The 27265-nt window shown below is 37.9% G+C and overlaps 1 protein-coding gene across 1 annotated transcript in view; it reads left to right on the forward strand.

Moving 5' to 3' along the window:
- The first annotated feature begins 1115 nt into the window (after positions 1–1115).
- Positions 1116–27265, forward strand: part of hspa12a (heat shock protein 12A) — a 50207-nt gene continuing 24057 nt past the window's right edge. Inside the window, exons 1-4 of the mRNA XM_052146057.1 lie at positions 1116–1175; positions 22814–22890; positions 23128–23255; positions 26853–27039. Of these exons, the coding sequence (XP_052002017.1) occupies positions 22819–22890; positions 23128–23255; positions 26853–27039 (387 nt within the window). The 5' untranslated portion in view covers positions 1116–1175; positions 22814–22818. The remainder of the gene's footprint in view (positions 1176–22813; positions 22891–23127; positions 23256–26852; positions 27040–27265) is intronic.

Here is a 27265-nt window from a genome sequence, read left to right on the forward strand (position 1 = left end):
ACCTATACAGATCTGAGATATTCTTCTTAAAATCTAGCAGAAGAAAGTAATTCATACACATCTGGGATGGATGAGGGTGAGTAAATGATGAGAGCATTTTTATTTTGGGGTGAACTATCCCTTTAATATTGCATTCCACCATTTGCAACATCACATTTATGGAATATTGCACATTACAATATTTTTTTCAATATATACGTTAATATGCCGTCTAGATAGATAGATAAATATCTGTTTGGCTACTGTTAGTTCTCAGGGGCCTGTTTTTTGCTATGTTATTGTATTCCTACATGGACTCGAGCTGCAGGGCGGGGTGGGATGGCTAGCCGGCAGACGGAAAGTCTGGATAGGTGCACTTTCTTTCTTTAGTCAGCCAGTCTGTAGAAACCTTAACTTTAGGTCAAATCCAAACTAATTCAATTTTAAATGCGTTTCAAAACGTGTAATCTTAAAAAGTCTTGAGCACGAAGTGAGTGAGTGAAGAAACGGGGTGACGGGACGGTGTAGGCACCCACTTGAAGAGAAGTTAAAGAGCTTTCAGTAAAGAATCTAATGATCCTCGCAGAAATTTGGATGGACATTTAAAGGAACAAGACAACTTGAAGAATATGACGATGACCGAGAAAGAGCTGATGATAGACAACGTCATAACAGGTAAGTTAAATTATATTTAATGAAACAAAAGTTTGTGTTACTTCGACAGTTTGAGCAGAGGGTGATACTGTTATCAACGCCCATACAGTCTCAAATCCCATTTATTAGTATTAGCCTACTGTAAGCGTAGACACAGGCTATCCATGCACAACTCTATATTTAAAATCTTAAGAATTGAATGGGCTATATTTTGTGACATGTCTATTCCTGGAATGCAATTCACATTTACTGCAATCTACATTCAGCTTTACAGCATTGTTCCATCACCCCAGACACATTGTAAGCCCTAGTTTTTTTTTTTTTTTTGGGAGATTTTCTTTTATCCCTGCAAGACATTTAAACTCCTTTTAATACATAATAATGCACAGCACTTTAAAAGCGCAGTGTGGACTTGGGATGACTGAGAAAGTAGCGGTGCAGAGTTGGGTCACGTCACGTGGTTGCGTCCTTGGGAGCTTTGAGTCAATGCAGCAAAAGTCTGCACGCTCCATCATCATCATCCCAGGTGAAGCCGGAACGAGGTAAGGCTTCTCAAGCACCGACCTAGACACGCCATGGGACTTAAATATGACTTAATAACGCAACATTAAACGTAGAGGTCGTTTTAGTGCTCGTTGTAATATGGACAAATCGCACTGCGGAGAAATTTACAAACGCGACTGTTTCTAGCACGGGATCAAAACAACATTTTCAGCGGTTGCACGCAGGAATACTGTGATCAGTGAGTCTCTTTTTTTTTTTTAGGTTTGGCATATTTTTACAGTTCTGCGTAGTGGAAGGTAATCGAGCACGTGAACTGCTTGTGTCTGTCCTTTAGGAAGGACGCTGGATTGTCTGACTGCTGATGTAGCTAATGTGATTTAGGAGGGGCGCATCTCTGACAGAGCATGAGGCACGAGCGTTTGTATGTTTAACTCATCAGAGGCGTTTTATGCAATAGACATCAGTAGATATCCTCAAGGTGATATTTGGAGAGTGATGCGCAACATCTTTTTACGACATTACCGTATTTTTCAGTCAGTGAGTCACAGCAGAATATTTTCGTGTAAAAGGGGTAGTTCACTTTTTTTTTTGCGTCAGCCCGAGCTTCTTTTCTATTGTTTCCCAATGTAAACAAGCGCTAAAAACTTACATCTTTTTTATCTTAGCGACGCGCCTCGTTTTTTCAGCGTCTCGCGTAGAACCACGTTTTAAGACGCTATCATAAAAACGCACTGCGTCTAGCTTTTTAAAAAACGAGTTCTGTGTTAACGGCTTCTATCGCTCTAAACTTGTTAACAAGATTAGGATGTTGCGCTTACATATTGCGGATATGACACTTGCACGCTAATTGCGGGCGCATTTGGAAATTTGCATAAGAACATTGAACTTGCAGCCGGGTGGTTTTGGTGCCATTTGGCTTTTGCAAATAACGCCATAGTGTCCTTAAACTGACAACTCTTCTACACCTAGCCTTGAGTATTTGAGCGTTTAACAGTTTTAACCTTTCTGTTTTCCAACGTCTGGTCAGGAGGATGCCAATAGCAGGATGAAAACACGTTCCCTATAGCACATTCCCACGGTGGCACTTCGGGCCTCCGGTATAAAGGAGGCATTGTTTGAGTAAAGAGGGGAAGGCCTCATAGGTAGCGCGTGGAGGCGGGTGTATATGAGAAGTGTAGACCCAGAAGATTTATTAAATGGGCAGTCGTGCGTGTTGCATGTCTGAATATGTGTACAAAAGGCATAATTTGATATCTCCTTCACTGTATCCCTCTTTTTCTTTTTGATGCCTTGTTTGTGGCCCCTTAGAAGAGATAACTGTAAAACAGCTAATTTTATTGCATTGCTCTTTTCATATGATAAGTGGTGATTCATGTTGGATCTTGCATCTTTAGTTTAGAAAAGCGCACACTATTATATTGTATTTGCATCTGTGTTAAAACTTTGTTATGCAATCCACCAGAGTTTGTAGCCATGGGCAATGTCTCTTGTAACCTGGAGTGATGCAGTGATGTTGCTGGGCTGGCTGGTGCAGTTGAACAGGCAGATGCACGTGGTCAGCTCAGGACTGTTTAGTCAGCATGCAAGGGATAGAGGGTATTCATGCATTCAAACACAGTTAACACACAAACACACCATGACCGACTTACACACATATGTGTGCCAAACACAAATGCATGTGCACACACAAACCCATAACCCACTGTACTCAGCAGTATGGCGTGACACAGATAGCTGAGGTAATTTCCACTCTCAGGGTGCGGTCACGAGACATGATGTGATTGCACATCTGTTTAAAGAGCCTCAGTTGAGATATATGACTGAGCATTCAATATACAATGACGGTTTTGCTATTTAGAAACCATAACCAAAATAACCAAAGAAATGATTTGCTTAAACACATCAACAATCAAATGATGATTATTTAAAATGTATATTTAGGTTTGATTTGTAAATGTACAGGGATGTGTGTTTTATGGTCTAATGTGGACTGTTGGAATAAGGAGAATTAAAATTTTATGCATTTGGCACATTCTATAAAAACAAATAAAAAAAAAAAAACACTGTAAACATAAGCTTGTTTACTGGTCTTCAGTAACTGGTCTGCCAGCCTTTTTTTTTTTTTTTTTTTTTTTACAGGGCAGACATATTCAATGTAACTTACAATGCATTCAATGTTAAAAAAAAAAATTCAGTATGCGTGTTCTCTGGGAATCGAACACATGACCTTAACGTTGCAAGTGCCATGCTCTTCCAGTTGAACTACAGGAACAGAAATGTAATAGAGGGAGGAGAAATAATGATGTTGATTATATTTCCGGCATTCCATTTGTTATATTCTAATGAAGTAAATTACAAGTAAATCTACTTGTAAGCAATAAAGTCTTGTCCTTGCAGTCTAGGTGATGCTGAACTTGCAGCTGGTGTCTGGGCCCTGGGTGTCTGTTTGGAGAGGAAGGGCGACATGGTGATGCAATTTAAAGCTAAGCCATTAGTGTCTTTGTTTGAGATCAGCTCAATGCCTTTTAGCTTCTCACACACGCTCAATTTGGAAGATTTAATTTAATGAGTGCTGTCTTTGGTCAGAATATTTGGAGGTCAGACTCACTCTCTCTGTCGTTCTGTCTCCCTCACTGTCTGTTTCCCTTCTCTGAGGTCTCCTGATATAGAAAGTAATATAATAAGAGCAAGAATCAAGATTTGATTTGCACAATCTATAAAAATACTTTATCCCTCAATATTTAGATTGAAATTTAGGCTAGGGCTGTGTTCAAATGGCATACTACCATACCATATTGCTGTTAATGCAGTATGTGCTGTATATTGTGCGCACTATGCAAAAGTTTATGTATGCTTGGTATACCTGAATGACCTGCTACATTTGCCAAAATGTGCAACCGATAGTGTGCAGAATTACCTTCCATTTCCATGTGACACATGAACCAGAATTAATTTAGGGATTTCATTAAATCCTTTATTAAAGAGCCACGAGCCAAAACCAACCAGCTCCAAGGTGAATCGGATCATTATCGGATTTGAAGTAGGGATGATCTACCAGTATTTCTACTAGTAGGCTGGTTGAACCTGTGTTAAGGATAATATTGTATAATTTGGCTGCAGTTATATAGCAGTTATACATGGCAGAGCTGGCAGAGCTGCCATGCAAGGCGCTAGCCTGCCATTGGGAACTTTGGGTTCAGTGTCTTGCCCAGGGACACTTCGGCATGTGGAGTTGTGTGGGCCGGGAATTGAACCACCAACACTGCGATTAGCGGCCGCCCCGTCCACCTGAGCCGCAGCCGCCCCATTTTGTTCAAGTGATCAGATGCATTTCAGAGGGATACACAGACGCTAAACGCAGCACTTCTACATGGTAGATAATGTTCTGTATATTCAACAAATAAATAGCTACAACAAATCTTATTGCACAAATCTATCAAAGTAAGAAATGTAAGAAATAAGAAAGGCTCCAATAAATAATGGCAAAAAACCATTTATGCACATCCTGAACGCAGAATGATGTGCTTCAATGTAAGCAGAGAACTTGGGAGTCTCAAGGCGATCCTCGCTGCACATTCAAAAGTGCAAAACTGCAAGAAAACATTGCATGTACACATCTAGTTTATGACATCAAGCAGTTTAAACTTTTACTGCAACTATTTAAGCAGTGTCAGACAACAGCAATCTCTCCAAAGCGCCTTAAAAATACTGAAACATTACTCAGAACAGAGGACTTCACATCCGACAGTAATTGTCGTGGGTGTGGCGCTTTGATGGCTGTAACTGTGGTGCATAAATTGACTAAACTTAATGCATTAAAGAGATTAATCTACTTGCAGATGGTTTTACTTTGCTGAATATTATTCACTTTTAAGCACAGCAAGCTGTAATTAAGCAACAATGCTCTCCAAGAAGTTGAGACTCAGTTAATATGAGAATTGCGTCACCTATTAAAACTACCACAAGAAAAAATATTGATGATAGTTGTTGATCCTACTAATCGACTAGTCAGTTGTTGGACGATTAGTCAATTAGTCGACCACTGTACCACTTTCCCAGTTTGAAGCATAAAAGGATTTAAAATCGGACAAGATGATACCTTACGTCTTTACCTTACACTGAAGGCATGAACTGCAATCCCATGAAGCATTGCAATGTAATTATATGTATAGAAACAATATATTTTTATTTTATTGAAAAATATTTAAATATTTGCAAATATACAAGTAGTTTTGACAGTGTAGGGAAACCAACTTGATTGCATCATTCATGCGAGTGGGCCGTCGCTGCAGAAATGGTTTGGCACAGCTTGTGTGCCGCGATTCTCTGATTTATGAATTGTTATCCTTCAGGACTAGGTGGCAATTCCTCTATTAATCACAATTTAAAAAAAAACTAAGTTGAAAAAATTTAGACTGATGGCATCAAAATAACCTTATACCATCCATTAACAACCTCTGAGTTCACGTTAGGTTTGTTCTACTCCTCTATGGAGAAAATGAGTGGGATTTTTTCCTGTGCTCCGTTACAAACATTCCAGGGTTAAGATTAGTTTTTAGACCTAGACAACAAACTTCAGCCTATACACCGATCCCTAATATTGTGCAGGTCCCCCTCGTTCTGCCAAAACACCACTGACCCGCATTCTGAGATGCTATTCTTCTCACCACAATTGTACAGAGCGGTTATCTGAGTTACCGTAGGCTCTGTACAATTGTGGTGAGAAGAATACTATCTCAGAATGCTATTCTGAGATGCGGGTTGGCGCTGTTTTGGCGGCATGAGTGGGACCTTCCCAATATTAGGCTGGTGGCTATAATGTTGTGGCTGATCAGTGTATGTTGGTTTATTAAGTCTCGAAATCAACACTGATATCAAGTCTTTTGCTCTAAATATAAATTAATTTAAGAGTGTGTAACTCATTTATATATACTGAGCGGCTGTCTGTATTTGCAGCATTTGAGGCAGGAATACAAATGGAAAGCTGTCTTTTTTGTGTTTAATTGAAAAACATGCTGTGAATGATGTAGATGTTTGGAAGCCTGCTACGACACACACAAAAGCCTGAAAATTACATTCCTGCGTTACGTCATAGTATAGGTATTTGCTGCTGTTTCCACAGTTCCCAAAGCGAAGGATAAAGAAGCTATGAAGGGGGGAGCAGGGCCTTTTTTAAGTGTCAACACATGATCCATGTGATAATGAGAATGTTGCTCCTTTGGAGTGTTGTTTTAAAAACCCATCTCATCTGAAAATCAATCTCTTTATCACTCTGTAGCACCCTCTGTAAACCATAGTCAAGTTTGTATTTACAGTATGTGCTTCCAAGAGACAGCCAGTCAGACGAAGCAGATCCACCCAGCACATATGTTCTATTGATGTACGTCTGATACTCCGCTCAGTATTTAATCCTGTGCATCCAGATATTTCCATCACGATTTTGCAGTATTTGAAGCAGTTTAGTAAGAAAGCATTTTTAATCTTAATTTTAGGTGTTTCTGCTTTCTGCTGCAGTACTGAAGGCATTTGTTTGTGGATATACCACAAAAATATACAGTACATTGCAGTGTGATGTATTGCTTCTGTATATTTATCTTATCTGTTTAGTTCTGTGTGTTTGTGAAAAATTGTCATATTTTTCATGTCAGACCTACATGAGCAAATTTGATTTGTAATATGATCACCTGATTTGGGTTTTGACCCAAATCTTGAAAACTGCTCATGGAGTTACAAGTTCTGTCATGCACTGTGCTGGTGGTTCACTTTGCTTTGGAGAGTGCTTGAATTATTTCATATGTTTTAAATAATTCAGATGCACATTTCTGTACTATCAAGTGCTTAGAGAAATGGTCTGGCCTGCCCCACTAATGTTACTCATAGCTTTGGAGGCTAATATATCTTTAGTCTGGGTTCTGATGGCTTTTTATTCAAAAATTACTCACCCTCATGCTGTTCCAAACATATATGGAAATATAGGGAAATTAAATATGTAGATTCAACTAAACCAGTGTTTCACTTAAGTGAGGTCTCGGAGCAAGAAGTCCTTAAAATTTTACAAGGACTTAAAATTTCAAAGTCACAGGATGGTTATGGTTTAGATTCGTGTATGGTTAGAAGGAATGCTGCCACCCTATGTCGACCTACTACTCAGCTAATCAATCGATCCATCAGAGAAGCGGTCTTCCCCGACTGTCTAAAAAAAGGCAGTGGTTACACCTTTGCATAAGGGAGGAGATAAAGCTGAGCTGGCCAACTATAGACCAGTGAGTATCCTACCTGTAATATCTAAGGTTGTCGAGAAAGTAGTGGCCATGCAACTGATGGATCATTTGAATTATGGAGAGCACCCCCTGAATCCTCTTCAGTTCGGTTTTAGAAAACACCATTCAACTGAAACGGCACTTTGTTATTTTGTTGAACAACTCAAAGCCATGTTGGATAAAGGGGGGGTGGTGGGTGCCATATTTTTAGATCTGAAAAGAGCATTCGACACGGTAAACCATAACATCCTGTTATCTAAATTGTCCGCTCACAATATTTCTGACGAGACATTACGATGGTTTAAATCTTATTTAGAGAATAGGATGCACTGCACTAAAATTAAGAGCACTATGTCTTTGTTTTTAGACTGCTCAGTTGGGGTGCCACAAGGCTCCATTTTGGGCCCTCTCTTATTCAGAGTTTATATAAATGATCTTCCAGCTATTTGTCCTGAAGTTCACGTACAAATGTACGCCGATGATGCCGTGATATATGTCCATGCAAAACTAAGACAGAAAGCAGCAGCTGTGCTCCAGGGAGCGATGGAAAAAATTTCAGATTGGATGGTACAATCATGCTTGACACTAAATTTTAGCAAAACTGTCAGCACGTTTTTTACAATAAGGAATACTTCTTACTCTGCACCGGAAATTATTGTAAAAGCAACAAGAATTCACGAAGCAGAGTCTGTCAAGTATTTAGGCGTATTGTTCGACAGGACACTGTCATTTAAAAAGCATGTTTCAAAACTGATAAAAACTGTAAAATTTAATTTATCGCAGTTCAGATATATTCGCCCGCAAATGAGCACAGATGCAGCCAAGCTTTATTTGCATGCAATGATATTATCACATTTTACATATTGCATCACTAATTGGTCTTTATCAACAAACTCTGCGTTACAGCCGCTTCAAAGCTTGTACAAACAGGCACTCAAAATTTTAGATAAAAAAGCGGTTTCATACCATTACTGTAACATTGTGAAGAAATACAGATTATTAACGTTTGAAAATTTTGTTTTGTTTTCAAATGTTAATTTAGTATATAAAATTTTTCATGATTTGTCACCACAGCCCCTGAGTATGTTTGTGAAATCATGTGAAGAGGTAGGACTTAGAACAACGCGAGGCCTCCCACAGAGGAGACTGTTATGTCAACTTTAGGTCCTCTGCTTTTGGACAGAATTGCTTTTCTGTGAAAGCTGCAGGGATGTGGAACTCGTTGCCTTTAACTATGCGAGAGAGTAGCACCTTGCAACAGTTTAAACTTAACCTGAAGAAATGGTTGAAAGACGGTCAGATTTGTGATCATTAGCACAAAACTGGTTAATTGGGGTTTGGCTAAAAATATAAGAAGGTAAATTCAAAAGGGAACTGTAAATAGTTGTAAATACTACTGGTAGTGCAATTGCATGTTTTGTGAGATGATCCTTTTGCAGGTGTTTTATTTGTATTTTGTATTGTGAAAGGATTTATCATTGGGAATGCTCATTGTCCACTGTATTAACCTGCTGTCACCTTGCCTCTGTCCAGGGACTACAGATGAAAATTAGCTTCTAGCTATTTCTGGTTTGTGCAACACATTTGTTGTGCAATGTCCCTGTTAAATAAACAAATAAATAAATAAAAATATGACTTTCTTCTGTGGAACAAGGGAATTTTAGGCAGGATGTTAGCCTCAGTCAATTCAAGTATTTATTGTAACTTTTCTTCATATAACGAAAGCGAATGGTGACTGAGGCTGTCATTCTGCCTAACATCTCCTTTTGTGTTCCACAGAAAAAAGTTATACAGGACCAACTTGAGGTTGAGTAAATGTTAACAGAATTCTTATTTTTTCAGCGTGTTATTGACAAATTTGAGCTGCCTTAGACACCTTTACAAAAGTGAGAGCTTGATCTGAACGTTGTAGTTCTTTTGAAAGCCATGAGTGTGAAAAGAAGCATTCACTTGCTGTCAGGAACTCTTCATTTGTTAAAGTGTATTCCCTGTGGGCAAGGCTGCACTATGTGAGGAAACTGATCCCACCAGTGTGGAGAGAAATGCCAATAATCCACTCAAGCTGTGTCTGGCCACCAATTTTAGGAGCTATTGTGGAGATGCATGGTTTTATAAATAGTTATTAGGTCTTACACTAAAGCATGTACTTTAAGTGTTCTATGCTAAATTTAGTCTTACCTTCAAAGCATGGCTGTTGGAATCTAGACTATTTACACGGATTCTAGATTTAGATGCTTGGTTGAGAGGGGTCTGAATTTGAAATAGGCCTAATTCGTGATCTGTTTAGCCTTTGCTGTACAGGAATTAAAGGAAACATTCTCTCTGAAAAATCTGTCATCATTTACTCACCCTCATGTCCTTACAAACCCATATTATTTTCTGTATTTCAAAAGGAGATGCTTTGAAGAATGTTTTCCATACAACAAAGCATATAGTGACCAAAGAATATAGTATCAAACTCCAAAAAGGACAAAAAAGCACAAAATTAGTCAATATGATTTATGCGCTATATTCCAAGTCTTCTGAAGCCATGCAATAGCCTTGTATAAGGAATAGACCAAAATTAAATTCAGAATTCGCTGAAAACTTTCCACTCTGCCGCAACTCTGAAATCTTCAAAATTAGCCAATTTGAATATGCCAAAGTGCAGTTTTGGAGCTTGAAAGCCTTTTGTCACTAAATGCTTATAAACAAACTATATATAATGGTTGACATTTTTCCAAACATCTGCTTTATATTCCAGATGATTGTGTGTAAATGTGACATTTTGGGGGGAATTATTCCAATTAAATTCTCTCATCGCAGGGCTCCAGACCAAAATAATAGATTGCGACAAAAATCTTTCATCAGATATCATCGTGTGAGTTATTGAATATATTTTTGGAATGCGCACCAGTGTGCCTCACATCTCTTTTCACCCGTTCTGTTTGCTCACCGCACGCAACAACAAAGCCAGCGTGAGAAAGTCATGAACAAATGACTCTTTTGTCATGAATCACCCGAAAAGTGTTTGAACTCAGGAGCTCAGGTTAGCAGTTTGAATCAGATTAATTTTCTCAGTTAATCAGCCATCAGTGAGCTCACAACTGGGAGCGCAGACAATTCAAAATAAGAGTCTCATGTGTATTTTCTGGCTTTTTAATAATTAAAAGTCCCCTGTTGTGTATCATTTTTTCTTCTTCTGGTAATTATTGATTGGGATTGAAGTAGCGCAATAAACTGCGTCTGGGATTTCATTCAATATGCACTCTTGTAGTCTCTGTGTCTGGGGCCATCAGGTAAGAAAGACTAAGGCAATGTTTTAAAACAAATATAGCCTATATATAACGATCACACAAGGTGCAAACATTCATTATTGCTCAAGAAGACAACACACTACTATATACATACTCTTCTTTATGTAAATATCTGTAATGTAGATTCTGAAGAGCAGTACTAAATTTAAAAAAGCTTTTGTCTCTTATATTTGTTTTTAATTATGAAAGTGGTGTGAACATTTATGAGATAAAAGGGAATGCAAACTTATCCTTTCAACTATAAATACTGTTTATTAAACCTTCTATGAGTGTGTTATCAGCTGACTTCCTTTTCTTTGGCTTTCTACCTTGTTCCTTCTCAGCTAATCTAAATTGAGAAAATCTGTGATTTGGTTACTAAAATCACCATTTGGCTCCTTAATGTTTCAGTTTAGGAGCCAATGGCTCAGATGTTATTTTTTAGTCTGGAGTCCTGCATCATTTACTCACCCTCATGACATCCTAGATGTGTATGACTGTCTTTCTTCTGCACAACACAAAGATTATTTTGGAATAATATCTTAGCTTTGTAGGTCCATACAATGCAAGTGAATGGTGATCAGCACTTGGTGAAAAATTGTGAAAAGCTCCATAAAGCACAGATAGTCATAGTAAAAGTACTGTGTATGACTCCATTGGTTAATTAAGCGAAACGATTGCTTTTGGTAAGAAACAGGTCAATATATAAGTCCTTTATACTTTGTTTACTTCCGGTCATATGCGTGTTCATGAGAGGACCGAGTTCACGCAGCCTCTCCCGTGAAGCAAACTGTGTTGGCATGTTCATGCAAGAACTGATGCGATACAATCAAATGTGCAAGAGAAAACTGTTCACAAGCTTCATTGGTCTTGCTTTAATTTGAACATGCCTACGCGAAGGGAAGTATTATGATCATGCAAGGCCCTGGGGTACCAGCTTCCTAGAGACCTCCCATCCTTCAACATAAGAACCATCATGGGACGGAATTTTAAGCAAATCTAGAAATTCCATGACCGCTGTATTTTTGTGTCATTCCAAATGTCTCATTGAGGCACACCTCGGACCACACTCAGCACAGCTCCTGAAGAGCATGTGAAGATCGACCATGATTAAAGTGCGCCAAAGATTGTGCCGTCTGTTCATGGGTTCATACAGTGCACAGAATGTTGAAGATATGCAATCACACAAAGAAGGACTCTCCCGCTTACCCTATTTCTGTGGAGATGACAGAATGGAGAAATATGGGCCTCGGATTATGGGCCCAGGGAGAGATAACATGGCTGTCTCACATTCAAGCACTTTTTTGTCTGTTCATATAAATTCAGCATTTGTCGCGCCACCGTGGGCCTCCATGCCCCATTGGCCCAGTTCATAATCCATCCTTGCCTACGTGCTTGCATCATGCGAGAGGCAGCGTGTACTCGTTCCTCTTATGAACGCACATTGGAGAGTGACCAAGTAAAAAATAATTGTGAAAAGAACTTAAATATTGTTCTGTTTCTCACCCAAAGTGATCGTATCGCTTTTAGAAGATCAATTGGAGTCGTATGTTACTTTTACAATGATTGTCTGTGCTTTTTGGAGCTTTAAAGTGCTGATTACCATTCATTTGCTATGATCATATAGAGCTGAGATATTCTTCCAAAAATATTCGTTTGTGTTCTAAAGAAGAAATAAAGTCATACACATCTGGGATGGCATGATGGTGAGTATATGATGAGGGAATTGTAATTTTTTTGGGTGAACTATCCCTTTAATGGTCTGACAGATCAAAGATTGTAGCATGTCTGATATCTAAAACACCAGCAAAGCCCTTATGTTAACATAATATTTTTTAGAGGAATTTCATGGTGTATTGAAAGCTGCTGAGTTACCATTTGCTATAGATTGTGTCACTTGTGCTTTGCGTACCAGCTGTAATCAGAGTGTCCAAAACCATAAACACAGGAAGGAAAACTATTGTTAGAATTTCCTTAGGGAGACACAAACAGGCACGGAAGTGTACTTACAAATGCATAGACTTGCAACATTTGGGAGTCTTCCTCTCTTTCAAAAGACTGTCCTTATTGTTCTGAGTTTGTGATCGTTCTTAACTCTCCTCGTTTGTATTGCGGCATTAATGTTATTATCTTATGTCACCAAACAATATATCCTAAGTATGCAACTACACACTCACTATCCACTTTATAATGAACACTTTGGTCCTAATAAAGTGCATGATGTTGTCTTCTGCTGTTGTAGTAGCCCATCCACCTCAAGGGGGAGTTGTGCATTCTGAGATGCTATTCTGCTCTCTACAATTGCACAGAATGATTATCAGTGTTACTGTAGCCTTTCAGTCAGCTCAAACTTGTATGATCATTTTCCGTTGACCTCTACCATCAACAAGGCATTTCTGTCTGCAGAACTGCTGCTCACTGGATGGTTTTTGTTTTTGGCACCATTCAGAGTTGTTGTGAGAGACTGTTATGCATGAAATCCCAGGAGATCAGCAGTTACAGAAATACTCAATCCAGCCGGTCTGGCACCAACAATCATGCCACGGTCAAAATCACTGAGATCACATTTTACCCCATTCTGATGGTTGATGTGAACATTAACTGAAGCTCCTGACCTGTATCTGCATGATTTTATGCATTGCACTGCTAAAAAACAGGATTAGCAGATTAGATAATCGCATGTATATGTAGGTGTACAGGTGTTATTAATAAAGTGCTCACTGAGTGTTTATTTACCTTTTTAACAGAAAAAGAAGCACAGCACTGCCCCTAAAACATTGGTAACATTGTAGACTGTAGTGTAGAGTTTTACATTTTTTGAAGAAAATGTGATTGGTGCTAGTGGTGTTGTGGGTGGTTGCCACAGCATTGTATGTGGTTGCAAAGGTGTCTGAGTGCTTTCCAGTGCATTGCTATGCAGTTAATTTATTTCATTCCTAATGGTTGCTATGGTTTTCTGGGTGGTTGCTCTCTTGCTCAAGTCAAAAGAGTCCATCCCCTTATATTTAGATCCCTATGTTGGTCCTTTTATATAGGTCTAAAGAATATTTTATTCTCCACCAGATAAAAAAAAAAGTCAGATGATGACTTAGAATATTAATAGAACACCTCTCCTTAACAAGCCATGTGATTTGAAGTAGTTAAAAATTTAGGACTAGTTACACACCAAAATGTAGCCTAATACTTTGGCTTAGGGGTTTGTTACAAGTATTACCAAATGTAATAGTTATTGGCATACACAACTAATAATAATAATTAAAAAAACAGGGTCTTTTACGTTTGAGCCTGCCTTGTGAGCTCAAGTCACATTTGCAACATCGACTATCAGAGGTTGAACGGCTCCAGCTGACTTACACAGCTGCTGGATCTTGCTGAGTTTACAGGGAACTCTGATCTCTTAACTACACTGGTTCAACATTGCACAGGGAATGCAGTTCTGTTGTGGAGATGACTGGTGTTATAAATCTATTCAGTGCTGCACAAATCAATTCTCTCTCTCTCTCTCTCTCTCTCTCTCTCTCTCTCTCTCATTGAGTGTCTATCATGTGTTTCTGAGGTCATATGATGGTATCTACACTGGCAGCCAAAAGTTTGGAATAATGTACAGATTTTGCTGTTTCAGAAGGAAATTGGTACTTTAATTCACCAAAGTGGCATTCAACTGATAATAAAGTATAGTCAAGACATTACGATTTTGGGTTGGTTTTTGAGTTTCCACAGTATGCAATAGACTGGCATGTCTTAAGTACGGAAGAGGATTAGGGCCAAGCAATAATAAAAAAATAAAACCATCTCGAGATTAAAGTCATTATAATGCGAGATTAAACTCGTTAAATTTCGAGAAAAAAGTCGAAATACAATCTTGAGAATAAACTCATGAAATATCGAGAATAAAGTCATTATAATGCGAGATTAAAGTCGTTAAATTTCGAGAAAAAAGTCTAAATACAATCTTGAAAATAAACTCAGTAAATATCGAGAATAAAGTCATTATAATGCGAGATTAAACTCAACGAGTTTTTTCTCGAAACACAACGACTTTATTCTCGATATTTAATGAGTTTATTATTCTCTTCCGTACTTAAGGTCAATATTAGGTCAAAAATGGCACAAAAAAAAGAAACAGCTTTCTCTTGAATCTCGTCAATCAATCATTGTTTCGAGGAATGAAGGCTATACAATGCTTGAAATTGTCAAAAAAGGATTTCATACAAAGGTGTACACTACAGTCTTAAAGACAAAGGACAACTGGCTCTAACAAGGACAGAAAGAGATGTGGAAGGCCAGATGTACAACTAAACAAGAGGGTAAGTACATCAGAGTCTCTAGTTTGTGAAATAGACGGCGCACATATCCTCAGCTGACAGCTTCATTGAATTCTACCCACTTAACACAAGTTTCATGTACAACAGTAAAGAGAAGACTCAGGGGTGCAGGCCTTATGGGAAGAATTGCAAAGAAAAAGACACTTTTGATCAGCTAGACTGTAAGAAGTGCCCAACAAGACAGCCACATTTATGGCAAGTGCTTCAGGAAGTGTGGTGTGAAATGTCACCTGAGTATCTGGACAAACTGACAGCTAGAAGGCCAAGGATCTGCAAAGCTGTCATTGCTGCATGTGGAGGATATTTTTATGAGAACTCTTTGAAGTAGTTTAAGTTTATATTTTTTTAAATTGTAATATTAATTTTTCAAGTTATTAATGTCCTGACTCTACATTGTGATCAGTTGAATGCCACTTTGGTGAATAAAAGTACCAATTTCTTTCAATAAGAGCTAAATCTGTACATTATTCCAAACATTTGGCTACCAGTGTATTTGGGGTGAAATTTGATGTACATCATATGCAGCGGTCCCTGCTGCTGTACGCACTGTGCAGGACAATCGCTTATTGGTGTTATTATTATTTATTACATGGTGGCCTGGGATACTCGATTCTGATTGGTCAATGGCACCATCTAGCAGTGTGTTATTGCTCTTTAACAACCGCAGCTCCTCGTATATCAGACTGCTCATCTGAGTGACCTGTCTCTCCTGCTTTGTTTATCACTGTGCGATCTCTTCAAGTAAAATAATAAAATATTTTCAACTCAAAAACATTTTTCATGTCCATTTTATTTGTTTATTTGTCAAGTAGTCTTGTTATAGCCTGGATGAGGAGGCAGATGGACGTTTTTGCTAGAATACTCTGATGCATACCAGAGGATGATTTCAGCTGTTCAGTGTAGAGTTGGAGTACTAGAGTTTGGATTCCAACTTGAGTCTGAGTCACGAGTCCAATTTGAATGGACGTGGACATGCCACGGATTGCATTTTTACTTGGACTTGACTCAGACTTCCTCTTTTTTACAATCTCCTATGCAGTGGCAGATTTAGGCATGGACAACATGGGCAGTCACCTAGGGCAGCATCTTGTGGGGTGGCAGCACTTGGCGGCGGCATTCCAACAACTTTGGGGGCACTCTCATTTAGAATCACCCCATTGCATTTCTATGACAGATTTGTGTTACAGTTTTATAATTGCCATCATTCAAGTTTTGTAAAATGTATTTGGATGATTGAACAGACAATAAATCTTTCAAATGTGTCATTATAAAACAAGATGTTTACATACTAATTAGTATTTCATGCATCATTTGCTTTTGTATCTGTTTGCTTTACAGTCTCAGATGATTAATCATTTGTACATGAAATATCCTGAATCCTCTGCAAAATATAAGCATGTCAAATTCAAGAAAAAAAAATGATTTGAATTCGATCTGTTGGGAGACATAAAATGTGCTTAAATCAAGTGCCTACATATTTACACAATAACAAATTGAAACCACAGTAACTTTTCAATGTGTTATGATGATGACCAGAATTTGCTATTTAAAATGTATAAAACATCTCCATTCGCAACATAGAAAAAGAAAATCACTCTGAAGTTAGAATGTTTTGCTTTTCGCAAAGTTAAAACATATTTATCATGATACGCATATACAGTGTTCTTTCAATATAGTGATGAATGGTAAATACACAAAACATACTGTAATATAACTGCACGTGCCTCCACCTGAACTCTACGGAAATGCTTTTTTGCATTTGTTTTTCTGAGTTAACACTCTTTTTAATTCACAACAACTTAGAAAAAATGTCTTAAGTTGAAAAAGTGTATAAGTGAAAAAACATTACAATATTTATGTATTTAAATAAAGCCTGACATAATCTCATCTGACAGCAGATAAACAGGACAAGGTGTATTTCTGAGGCACTTTCATCTTTAATTGTTAATTAATTATTATTATTATAGTTTTTTGCTAATTTTTGCTATAAATATAATTATTTATTGAAAAATAATATAGATCTTCTGAAGATTATATTGTAATGAAGTCATTAACCATTTTTATATACAGTATCCTTAAAATTGCTTAAATTACAGTAAATTAACAATTCAAGGCATTAGGTGTTAAGCTGGTCTAAAGTCATTCAGGTTTGTAATTTCATTGCAATTCTTTGGCATTAGGTCTCAATTTCTTTTATTGTTGCATTGTTTTCTCTGATCTCTGTCAAAATAAATGAAGTACATTAACTTTTAGTCTGCATTCATTATTCACATGCACAACTGTTTAAATAGACTCTAAATTAATTTTGGGCAAATGAGGACATAAATTAGGTTAGACTACTGCATGTCCGCTCATAGAATAATCATTAAAAGCTCAAAATACCAACTGGTTACAAACAAACTATTGATCCTCGACGTTGCCAAAACCACCTCATGACAGACTGGTACCATTCCAAAATCACGCTGTGGCTACGAATCCAGAAATGTCACTATTTCGGTTGAAACAAAGTAATTAGTTACGTTTGCAATACGAAAGTTTGGTCATCAAATTACATTGCAGTTTCGTAATGGCAACGTAATTTGGCTAGCTGGGAATAATACATTTTTTGTCACATTCACATCCATTTTAGTCGCAGTCCGGAGCCCTGTTATGAATGTACACTAACTAAAATCATTTGTGCTATCATTAATTGCTTATGGTTTAGGGGAGAGACAAGAGTTGTAGATGCTTATGTTGAAACAATTATAACGGCTGTTGTCTTGGAAAATGTAATGGGAGTTTATGTGCTCTGTGAACCCTCTAATTTTTTCCAACTTCACATTCCAGAGTTTCAAATTAGTTTGAAATCTCTTGGATATTAGAGGGGGAACAAGTGGGAGACAGAAAGAGAGAGAGACTAATAACTTTGCACCAGTCACAGCTGTTGTGTGGCTCCTTTCGCCCTCTGTGGGTGGGATGTGTGTTTGTGGATGAATGTGAATGTTTATTTGTGTGTTTGCGTATGAGTGTGTGTGAGTGAGTGAACAGAGCCAGCTGGACACATTGAGTGTGAGCGAGAGTGTGTTTTTGGTATTAATAGTGCTGTCTTTGAATGAAGCTTCACCTACATGTGAACTGGAGCAGTCCTGTCCTGTCAGTGAGCCCCTCTTGTAGTGATGGCTGTTTGCGGCTCAGGAAAGCTGCATTTAGTATTTGACTGAGCTCTGTGTGCTGCTTAACACTAGGTCAGGTCTAAAACTCAATCTCCTTAGGATACTATCTAATACTGTTTACTAAAACAAGTTTGTTATGTTGCATGAGGTTAATAATGCTTGAGTTAAGCATACATTTGATTTTAGTTTTCTATATGGTTTCACTTACCAAAGAATTCTCTACTGGACATTTTGATATATTTGCTTGTATCTCTGCATTTAGCTATTATTTTTGGAGAACTTTCAAGCCAAATATTGCAGGGTAAGCTGCAATTTGTCTCAGAGAAAAAGAAATGTAGCATGTTACGCAGAGTCGTTATATTTTTATAATACTTTACAGATTGTACCTTGGACTGTATTCTCTTCCTTAATGAGATGAAAATAAGTGATTGACTTTAGTACCCCCCCTCCCCATTGTTTTCATTGTTAGAAAACAATGTTGGAAAATAAGCACAAAGTCTAGCAGTAATATTTTTTATACATTTTATTTTTATTTTTTTATCCCCCTTTCTCCCCAATTTGGCATGCCCAATTCCCAGTACCTAATAGGTCCTCATGGTGGCGTGGTTATTCACCTCATTCTGGATGGTGGAGGACAAGTATCAGTTGCCTCCGCTTCTGAGACAGTCAATCCGCGCATCTTATCACGAGGCTCATGCTATTCTCTGCGATCCACGCACAACTTATCACACGCCACATTGAGAGCGAGAACCACTAATCATGACCACAAGGAGGTTACCCCATGTGACTCTATCCTCCCTTGCAACCGGGCCAATTTGGTTGCATAGGAGACCTGGCTGGAGTCACTCAGCACACTCTGGATTCGAAGTCGCGACTAATGGTAGACTAATATTTTCTTTAAAATTATTATTATTATTATTATTTGTTCACTTTTGTCTGGAGAAATTAGTTATGTGACCTCATAGGAAGTAAAAGTCCTGTGGGAAAAAAATAACACAAACAAATTGCTTTTTGAGCAGTGGAAAAATGCCATAGCTGCTTATTATTTAAAAAAAAAAAAAAAAAAAAAAAGACAGTAAATGTCAATTTCTTTCTTTATGACTGACATTTTGAGTTGCTTATAGTGAGTTATAACCTTTTCTTCTTCTTAAAAACCCCCCTCAGATCTCGGGTTCTCTCACTCACTCAAATGTTTCGCAATTCTGCATATTTTATAGATAATAGATTCCAGACTTAAGACCACTTTTATTCAAATATATTTTGTATATGCATGTCAGCAGTACATATGTCTCTCTACTCTAATATTTCTCTGTGTAGGGCAGCTTGGAATTCATCTGAATTTGTAATTCCACAGAGGAGATATGACCTCTTGCTTCCTGTCAGAATTTTGTATAACATTCCATAACAGAGCTTGAACACCCGTTTATTCACTCCCGTTCTCTTGAGGATGAAAGGAGGGGTGAAAACAGAATACTCCACTTTTTACTTCTCTATCCTCTGAATTCTGCCTGTTTATTTTCACTGCTCGGATAACAGCATGTAAAATGTTCTAGCTGTGTGCTCACCTTATTGAAAGAGTCTCTTTGTGTTCTGTTTTTTGTTGTTCAGAATCTTAGAAGAGGGATGGAATTGAACTTGAAACGCGAGTCATTTACAACATTTATGTCTATTTTATTCCTTCCAATTGTCCCAGATGTTTGGATTCTCTGTTATGTTGACTTGAAGAGCCTCTTTGAAAAGACATACAGTACACAATCAAAGCCCCAATCAAGTAGCTCTCAATTAGCTGCCAGGGAAACGGTTGCTATTGACGTTGTGTAATTACCCTCACGCAATTTTAATGTGTTATAATGAAGTCCCAATACAGTAAGCCGTGTTGCCATGTAAACAAATTTAAGTTCCTTTCACCCACAAATCTATTCATGGAAAAATATGAAAAGATGTGAATAACACTTCACTTATAGCCATTTATCATTATGGACAACTAGTATTGATTTTGATGTTCCTTTGTCCCATTTTAAAATCAATCTCGATAGCTGGAAGCAGAGCATATGTGAGTGGTTTAAATGAAGTGCTAGCCACAGGTAGCCAGTCACTCAACCTGTAATTACTCGCTGAAGAGCTCCGCGCTCATTCTGTTCACTCTCTCGCGCAGTATGGGGTAAAGGCGGGAAAAAAGGATGAGCGTTCAGAAAAACGTGGCGTCCCGCAGAGTGCTGAACTCTGGCGCTCTTTTAGCGTTCAGGGTGCGCAGCGTCCAAGTGTTTTAGCGAGACTATTAGGTCCGGCTAATGAGGACGATAGGAATAGACAAAAACAACCTCTAATTCGATTCAAATGTCAGTGTGGAGGGAGCAGCTGTTGCTGTAGTGGTCTAAAGCTCTTAAAGGATTGGATGATTTTATGACCAAGTAGGCCTAATGTAAAATGTGAGACATAAGCAATGTTATAAAAGTATGGCTAAATGAGTGGTCTTTCAGACAAATTCACTAAACATTAATTGAGGCTTTTAAGTGTAGTTACAACTATAAATTATTGTCAGGGAAGAATCATCATTGATGGTGCCATTTAGCCCTGGTCTCCTTCTGTGACCAATGAAGCCATAGAATGCTAAAGTTTAGGCACTGTTGAGGCATTGCCATACAAAAATGTTATAGCAACTTCCGCCATAATACAGTAAAATTGTTTTTGCAAAAAATACTGCAGTGCAATAATTTTTACAGTAGTAACAATAACTTTAGTAACTGTGGCATATTGGTAGGCCGTGGTAATTTTTTGTCTTCTCAACTGAATTCCTTTTAGAGTAATATTCCGGGTTCAATAAAAGTTAAGCTGATTCGACAGCATTTGTGGCATAATTTTGAATCGCCTCTCCTTTTCTTTAAAAAAGTTTCAAGTGAGGCACTTACAATGGAAGTGAATGGTGCCAATCCGTAAACATTTAAATACTTGCTGTTTCAAAAGTATAGCCACAATACATCAGTGGGGATTTCTTTAAGACTGCAAGGGAAGCTCAGCTTCCCCTATAATGTCAAAAAAATAATGGTCAAATATGTACTATTGTGTAAACAATTTATTGACTAAAAATGCGTTAGAACACGTTCATCTCGAAGACGAGTTCGTTCAGAATCAGCTACATTACATATAGCAGGTCGGCTGACTCCATTTACTTCTCATACATTCCCGTAGCGTCAGTGCATTTCCCTGTTGAAGCCGAGCGTCCATTGACTTCAATGTGGCTGCTCTGAACAGTTTTTTTCAGTGCTCCGAAAATAGATGGTCATTGGATAAATGCTGCGATTATGTCCCGCCCACAGACGCTCAGCGTCTCTGAGGGTGAATGAGGAGTGGGCTGGCCCGGACTCCGGGCTTCCGCGTGATGATTGGAGGATCTGTCGAAAGACTGCATCTCCTTTTGATTGACAGCGAATCTGTACTATAAGAAGTCACTGAAGCTATTTCGCGCTCAGTCCCATCGCGGATTTCTCAAGTGTAGTCGAAAGACAAACTGCTGCAACTTATTTCTTTATATTTGTTTGGCGAAATTGCTAGTCAATTTGCATAATACATTTCACACAATTATACACCACATTCCTTGTTTCAGTTTTACCAAGTTTAATATATTTTGTTTTAGAGCGTTCGTTCATTCATTCATTCATACAGTAGGCTAGGCTAGCGTCGTACGGGTGAAACTGCGCACGATGGCAGACGGTGCTAATATTGTCGACCTGATTTTGGCGAAGCCATTTGAAAGTCTTCCTTACGAGGAAAAAATTAGAATTAAACAGCAGGGCAGATCAACACCTAAGATTGATTTAGTGCAAAAAATAGGGTAAATAAGTTTATAATGTAGGCCGAAAATGAGCTTCCCCTCTTTGAAAGACCAGCAGCCGCCACTGCAATACATAAACAGTATGTTAACAGTTAACATGATTTTAGTCTAATAAAATAGCTTACTAAACTTTCCTGTGTAAAGAAGTTATTTCCAATTTTACAACTTTGTTTCCATGATGATGTAATGTCAACAAACTCTAAAACATCTGTACAAATGACGATTTAAAAAAACTTTAGAGCTCAAATAATACACAAATTTTGACAGAAGAATTAACATAAGTGCTTTTATAAAATTAGAAGCTTCACATTTCTTTCTTTAAACCCTCCAAAAATTGGCCCCATTCACTTTCATTTTAAGTGCCTCACTGTAACCTCGACTTTTGCTTTTTTTTAAAAGAAGGTGCAGACAAAATAATTTTTGATGGAAATCAGCATTATGCCACAAATAATGTCGATTGAGCTCAACTTGTATCGAACCCGGAATATTCCATTAAGAAGAGGTATCCTAAAGCTCCTCCTTCATGAGCTACTCTAAATTCAATTAGCATTGCTTTTGGTTAACTTTGAGCATTTCTTGAACATATTCTGTTATAGATGACCCAATATAAAACCATCAAACATTTATACATCAGAACTATCAGAAAGGATTCAAATCCAGAACTTTTTTAATGAAACACCAGACTATGCCCAACGCACAAATTTGTCCAGTGCAATACGTTCAATGATGTCATCATCTCTGCTCAGTTATAAATTAGATTACATTTAAAGTAAGGGTTTGGACCATGGCTTTGTGTGTGTCTCTTTCTCATTCTCTCACTTTAACTTTGCAGATGCAATGGCCACTCCATCTCCAGCCAAGAGTATGGGAGACCCAGGCATCACGCCACTCTCCCCCACACATGCACTGGTAGGCTCTACTTTCTTTAAAGCCAACATAATGTACCCATTACAAGGAAGTGCCCGGCGTGCAATTGTGGCCTTAATGGATCATTTTATTTACAATGAGCTTCAATTATTTACAACAATTGTACAGGCGTACATATATTTTGACTGCTCCTCCCTCCATCTTTCCTTATAACGCAGTCTTTCTCTTTCCCTCATTCTCTCTGTATCTCTCTTGCTTATCCCTCTTTTCCTTCTACAGAATGATTCAGAACAGAATGAGCCCCCGAGACACCATTTTGTGGTGGTGGTGGCCATCGACTTCGGCACCACCTCCAGTGGCTACGCATATGCCTTTACTAAAGAACCGGAGTGCATTCACACCATGAGGTGAGACAAAAGATGTAGAAAGAGAGATAGTGAGAGTTAGGGGAAAGGAAGTGTATGCTGAGGGAAGAGCATAGATGAGATACAATCTGCAGATTTTTTTTCTTTCCATTTTCAGCACTGATTTTGGTGCAGTTCTGCAGAGGTGTGTGATTTTTGTGCCACTAGCAGCAGCACCAAATGGAATTGAAAAAATAGCAACTGTTTTCAGTGGTTTTCTAAACACTCTCATTGCCTGCCATTGGTCAGACAAATAGATAGTCCCACCCCAAACTCATGCCATTGGTTGATCCTATGATATTATGTCAAGCTTCCAGTTAAGCATATTGTGTCTAAAAACATTATTACTACCTTTTTTTAACTTTTGCTTTGAAATTCTTACTTTAGGCTCCTCATGTCTTTTAATACAGTTATGAAGATATAATAGATTCTAACATAGTATTTAAAATACCTGTGCTCAACAGTATGTGCATGTTTGTGTGTTGCCCATGTTTGTGTGTTGCAGATTTATGTGATTGCATATCCATTAGCATACCGGGTAGTGTCTCTATTTCAGTCAAAGTCATAGGCGTCTTTTCCCTGGGCACTTAGACACCCCATTAAAACTCATTAGATATATAAGTCCCAGTGTGTGCACTAGTCAGAACTGCTTAGCCTTTAGGCCGATTTATACTTCTGCATCAAATCTACGGTGTAGGCTCTGCTTAGTGGCCAATGCTTTAGTTTGCATTTATAGTTCTGCATAGATGTGTTAGTATTATTCTGTGATTACACAGCCAAAATGCTAGTGTATTGACAGAAAATGTCTTAATTTATAAAATAATTTTACAATTCATTAATAAAAGCAATTTGTCATTCATGGATTCAAAAGTATTGAAATGATTGTAGCATTAAAAATAAGTTCATATATTTTATAATTGCTCTTGTGTCTCTTAAATAATGCTAAAATATTTTGGCATTCTTTGACGCTCTGTTCTGGAAAAAAATACTATTCGTTTGTCCAACACAAAATGTTGTAGTTTTAAAGGAATATTCCAGGTTCAAAACAAGTTAAGCTCAATCGACTGTATTTGTGTCGTAATGTTGATTACCAGAATAAATAATTTTGACTCATTCATCCTTTATTTTTTTAAAGAAATGGAAAAATGTAGTTTACAGTGAGGCACTTATAATTGGAAGTGAATTGGGACAATTTTTGGAAGGTTTAAAAGGCAGAAATGTAAAACTTATAATTTTATAAATTAAGTCCAAACAAATAAGCAAAAATAGGTGAGGATATAAGGAGAAGGAAGGATTGAATCCATGTGCTGCCCATGAACACAAGCAGCGCTAATCAACGCTGCCATGGCAATGCGCTGCTGAGCAGCACCTGGGGAAACATGAGGGAGAGAAGAAAAACAAGCACATGGGACAACCTAAGAGCTGGTTGGAGGTAACTGTCATGACCCTGCCACAACAAGAATAAAATGAGATCAAAATGGCAGGATCATGACAAACTTGTATTGAACCTGAAATATTCCTTTAAATTTTATAAGTGGGACTTTACAATGTACAGTATACAGTCAATATAACCAAATCTTAATAGGTGTTTTTTAATTTGCTGACAAATTAAACCGTGTGACAGTGTTTAGTTTTCATAACTTATGAAATATAATTATTTTACTGTACAAACAAATACTGTCAAACAAACGGCCAAAGCATCATACAGATTGGAAAGTCCTCGAGTAGAATACAACAAATATTGTGTAACTCACATATCAGATATGTATTGAGTAAAAGCCCCAGGAAAAAAGCATTTATATAGTAAACAGTTAATAAGTTGTAAACATATGTCTTTTTAAGGCTTTTTCGCTTGTAACTTCATGAATATAACAACAGCATAAATTGCTGAAAAAAAAAATGAGTCCAAATACAAGGTGACTCGATTACTGATCCGTTGATACGATGCATTGATATTAAAATAATTATGGAGAAAATGTGCCGCTTCATCTGGGTTCATCTTGGGGGTTTCTGCACATAGCCTATAGCATAGGTTTGACACCGTAGTATAAAACGGCCTTTAGTGCCCAAAAGTGTACATGTTACTGGTGTAAGAAGGTACACCCAGAGCTGCTTTGTGACCCTGACCTGACCTTCTTGGTTGTTTGACCTTTCAACCTAGAAGTCAACTCTCTCGAGTGCATACGGGGCAGAGCCAACACATGTTTCCCACCCAAATAGGCATGTGGTCTTCATTTAAGTCTTCATTCTTCATTCACTCATTAGGATAAGATTTTATTTGTGAAATATCTATAGAGGGCATCCTCACAAAACATATTCACACGTTTGAATAAATTAAAGATTGTTTGAATATAAATGTAAATTCTGCTGTTAGTTGACACATGACACATGAAGGACATTACTTAGCTTTGATGGACAAGCACTCTCTTCAGTTATTGTTTGATATAGTAATCATATAGGATGCTGATTGTGTGATACTTGAAATGCCACTGTGAGTAGGCGAGAAAGGTAATGAGTGTAAGTGAAACTTGAGAAAATTTAGACTATTTGCTCAATTTTAAAAGACTTTTAACAGCCAGGGTATTCAATCTGGTTAATATAAATTGTGGTTTGACTGCTGCTACAGCTTCATTCACACATACACACCCATCCACACACAACACAAATATCCCTGGGCCTGTGCGATTATTTGAGTTGGACTCAAATTCTAGTCCCTAAATCTTTACATAAACACAGCATCTCTTGTAAAAACTCACAAAACTCTTTCACTAAAGTCTTTTCGATTCAGGGAGTCAGCTGCTTTGAGTCTGTTAACAGGAGATGAAAGGATTGACTCACAGTATGTCCTGAATCCACAGAATCAAGTTATTTTTTGTTTGTTTATTGAGAATGCAATTATAAACTCTTATAAGATACAATCTTATGGACTATTACAGTGTGCATTTTGGTCAGATCACATGTTTAGATTGCCAAATTAAACCTATTTAGTAAACAAAGAAGCATGTAATAGAAGAGAGGACCAGATGTAAAGGTTTAAAAATCAGTCATTGAATAACCCATATTGATCAACCACTATTCTGAAGGGGGGAGTTATGGCCCTCATTTCAAGGTATGTGAAATGTGTTTTGTGGCCTTTAGGCAGTCTGCAGTCAGACATTATGCTCTGTGTGGGACTGAGCGTCTTTGCCCTGGAAATAAAAGCCCATTAATTTTTAAATCCCCTCTGTCTCTGTAAGACATTGTGCTGATTTTTATGGCTACCACAAGACGGATAATGTGGATGATGATGATGATAGGGTGGTTTGAGGGATATTATAGGTCATCTTAGGTCAGTTCTCTCATAATTAGTAGAAAAGGTTACAAGCTACAGCAACTCCAAATTCTGCCTGTTACATTATATTAGATGGCATGCATCTCACTATCTCTGTACCTCACACATACACTCAACAGAAAAGCATTCATGCATTGTATTTAATATTTATCTTTTGAGATATTTTAGAACAGTACCTCATAAATGTTTTCTTGTAGCTGTTGAGAAACTGAACGATTGGGTTATTAATGAAGCTGTAAAGTGATTGGTTGGTTTTCCTCTGTTGCTAGGCGTTGGGAGGGTGGAGACCCGGGTGTGTCCAATCAGAAGACACCCACTACCATTCTACTGACTCCAGACAGGAAGTTCCACAGTTTTGGTTATGCAGCAAGAGATTTCTACCACGACCTGGATCCCACAGAGTCTAAACAGTGGCTTTACTTGGAGAAGTTTAAAATGAAACTGCACACAACTGCTGTAAGGACACGATTACACATACACTATATTGATTTTTAAAACTGGCGGCACTGAGGGACCATAGCTTCCCAGCACACACTCACTCCCCGGGAACTACTGATGATAAGTGTGAGAACATACAGTAACCTCCTCATGGAATATTCTTCTATCTGATACTGCAGGGAGCTTTTACACATTTTTACTGGCTACTGCTTTACTTTACTGGATACTATCTTATTTTAGAGGA

This window comes from Xyrauchen texanus, chromosome 16 (genome assembly GCF_025860055.1).
Source record: "Xyrauchen texanus isolate HMW12.3.18 chromosome 16, RBS_HiC_50CHRs, whole genome shotgun sequence".
In the NCBI taxonomy this organism is placed as follows: domain Eukaryota; kingdom Metazoa; phylum Chordata; class Actinopteri; order Cypriniformes; family Catostomidae; genus Xyrauchen; species Xyrauchen texanus.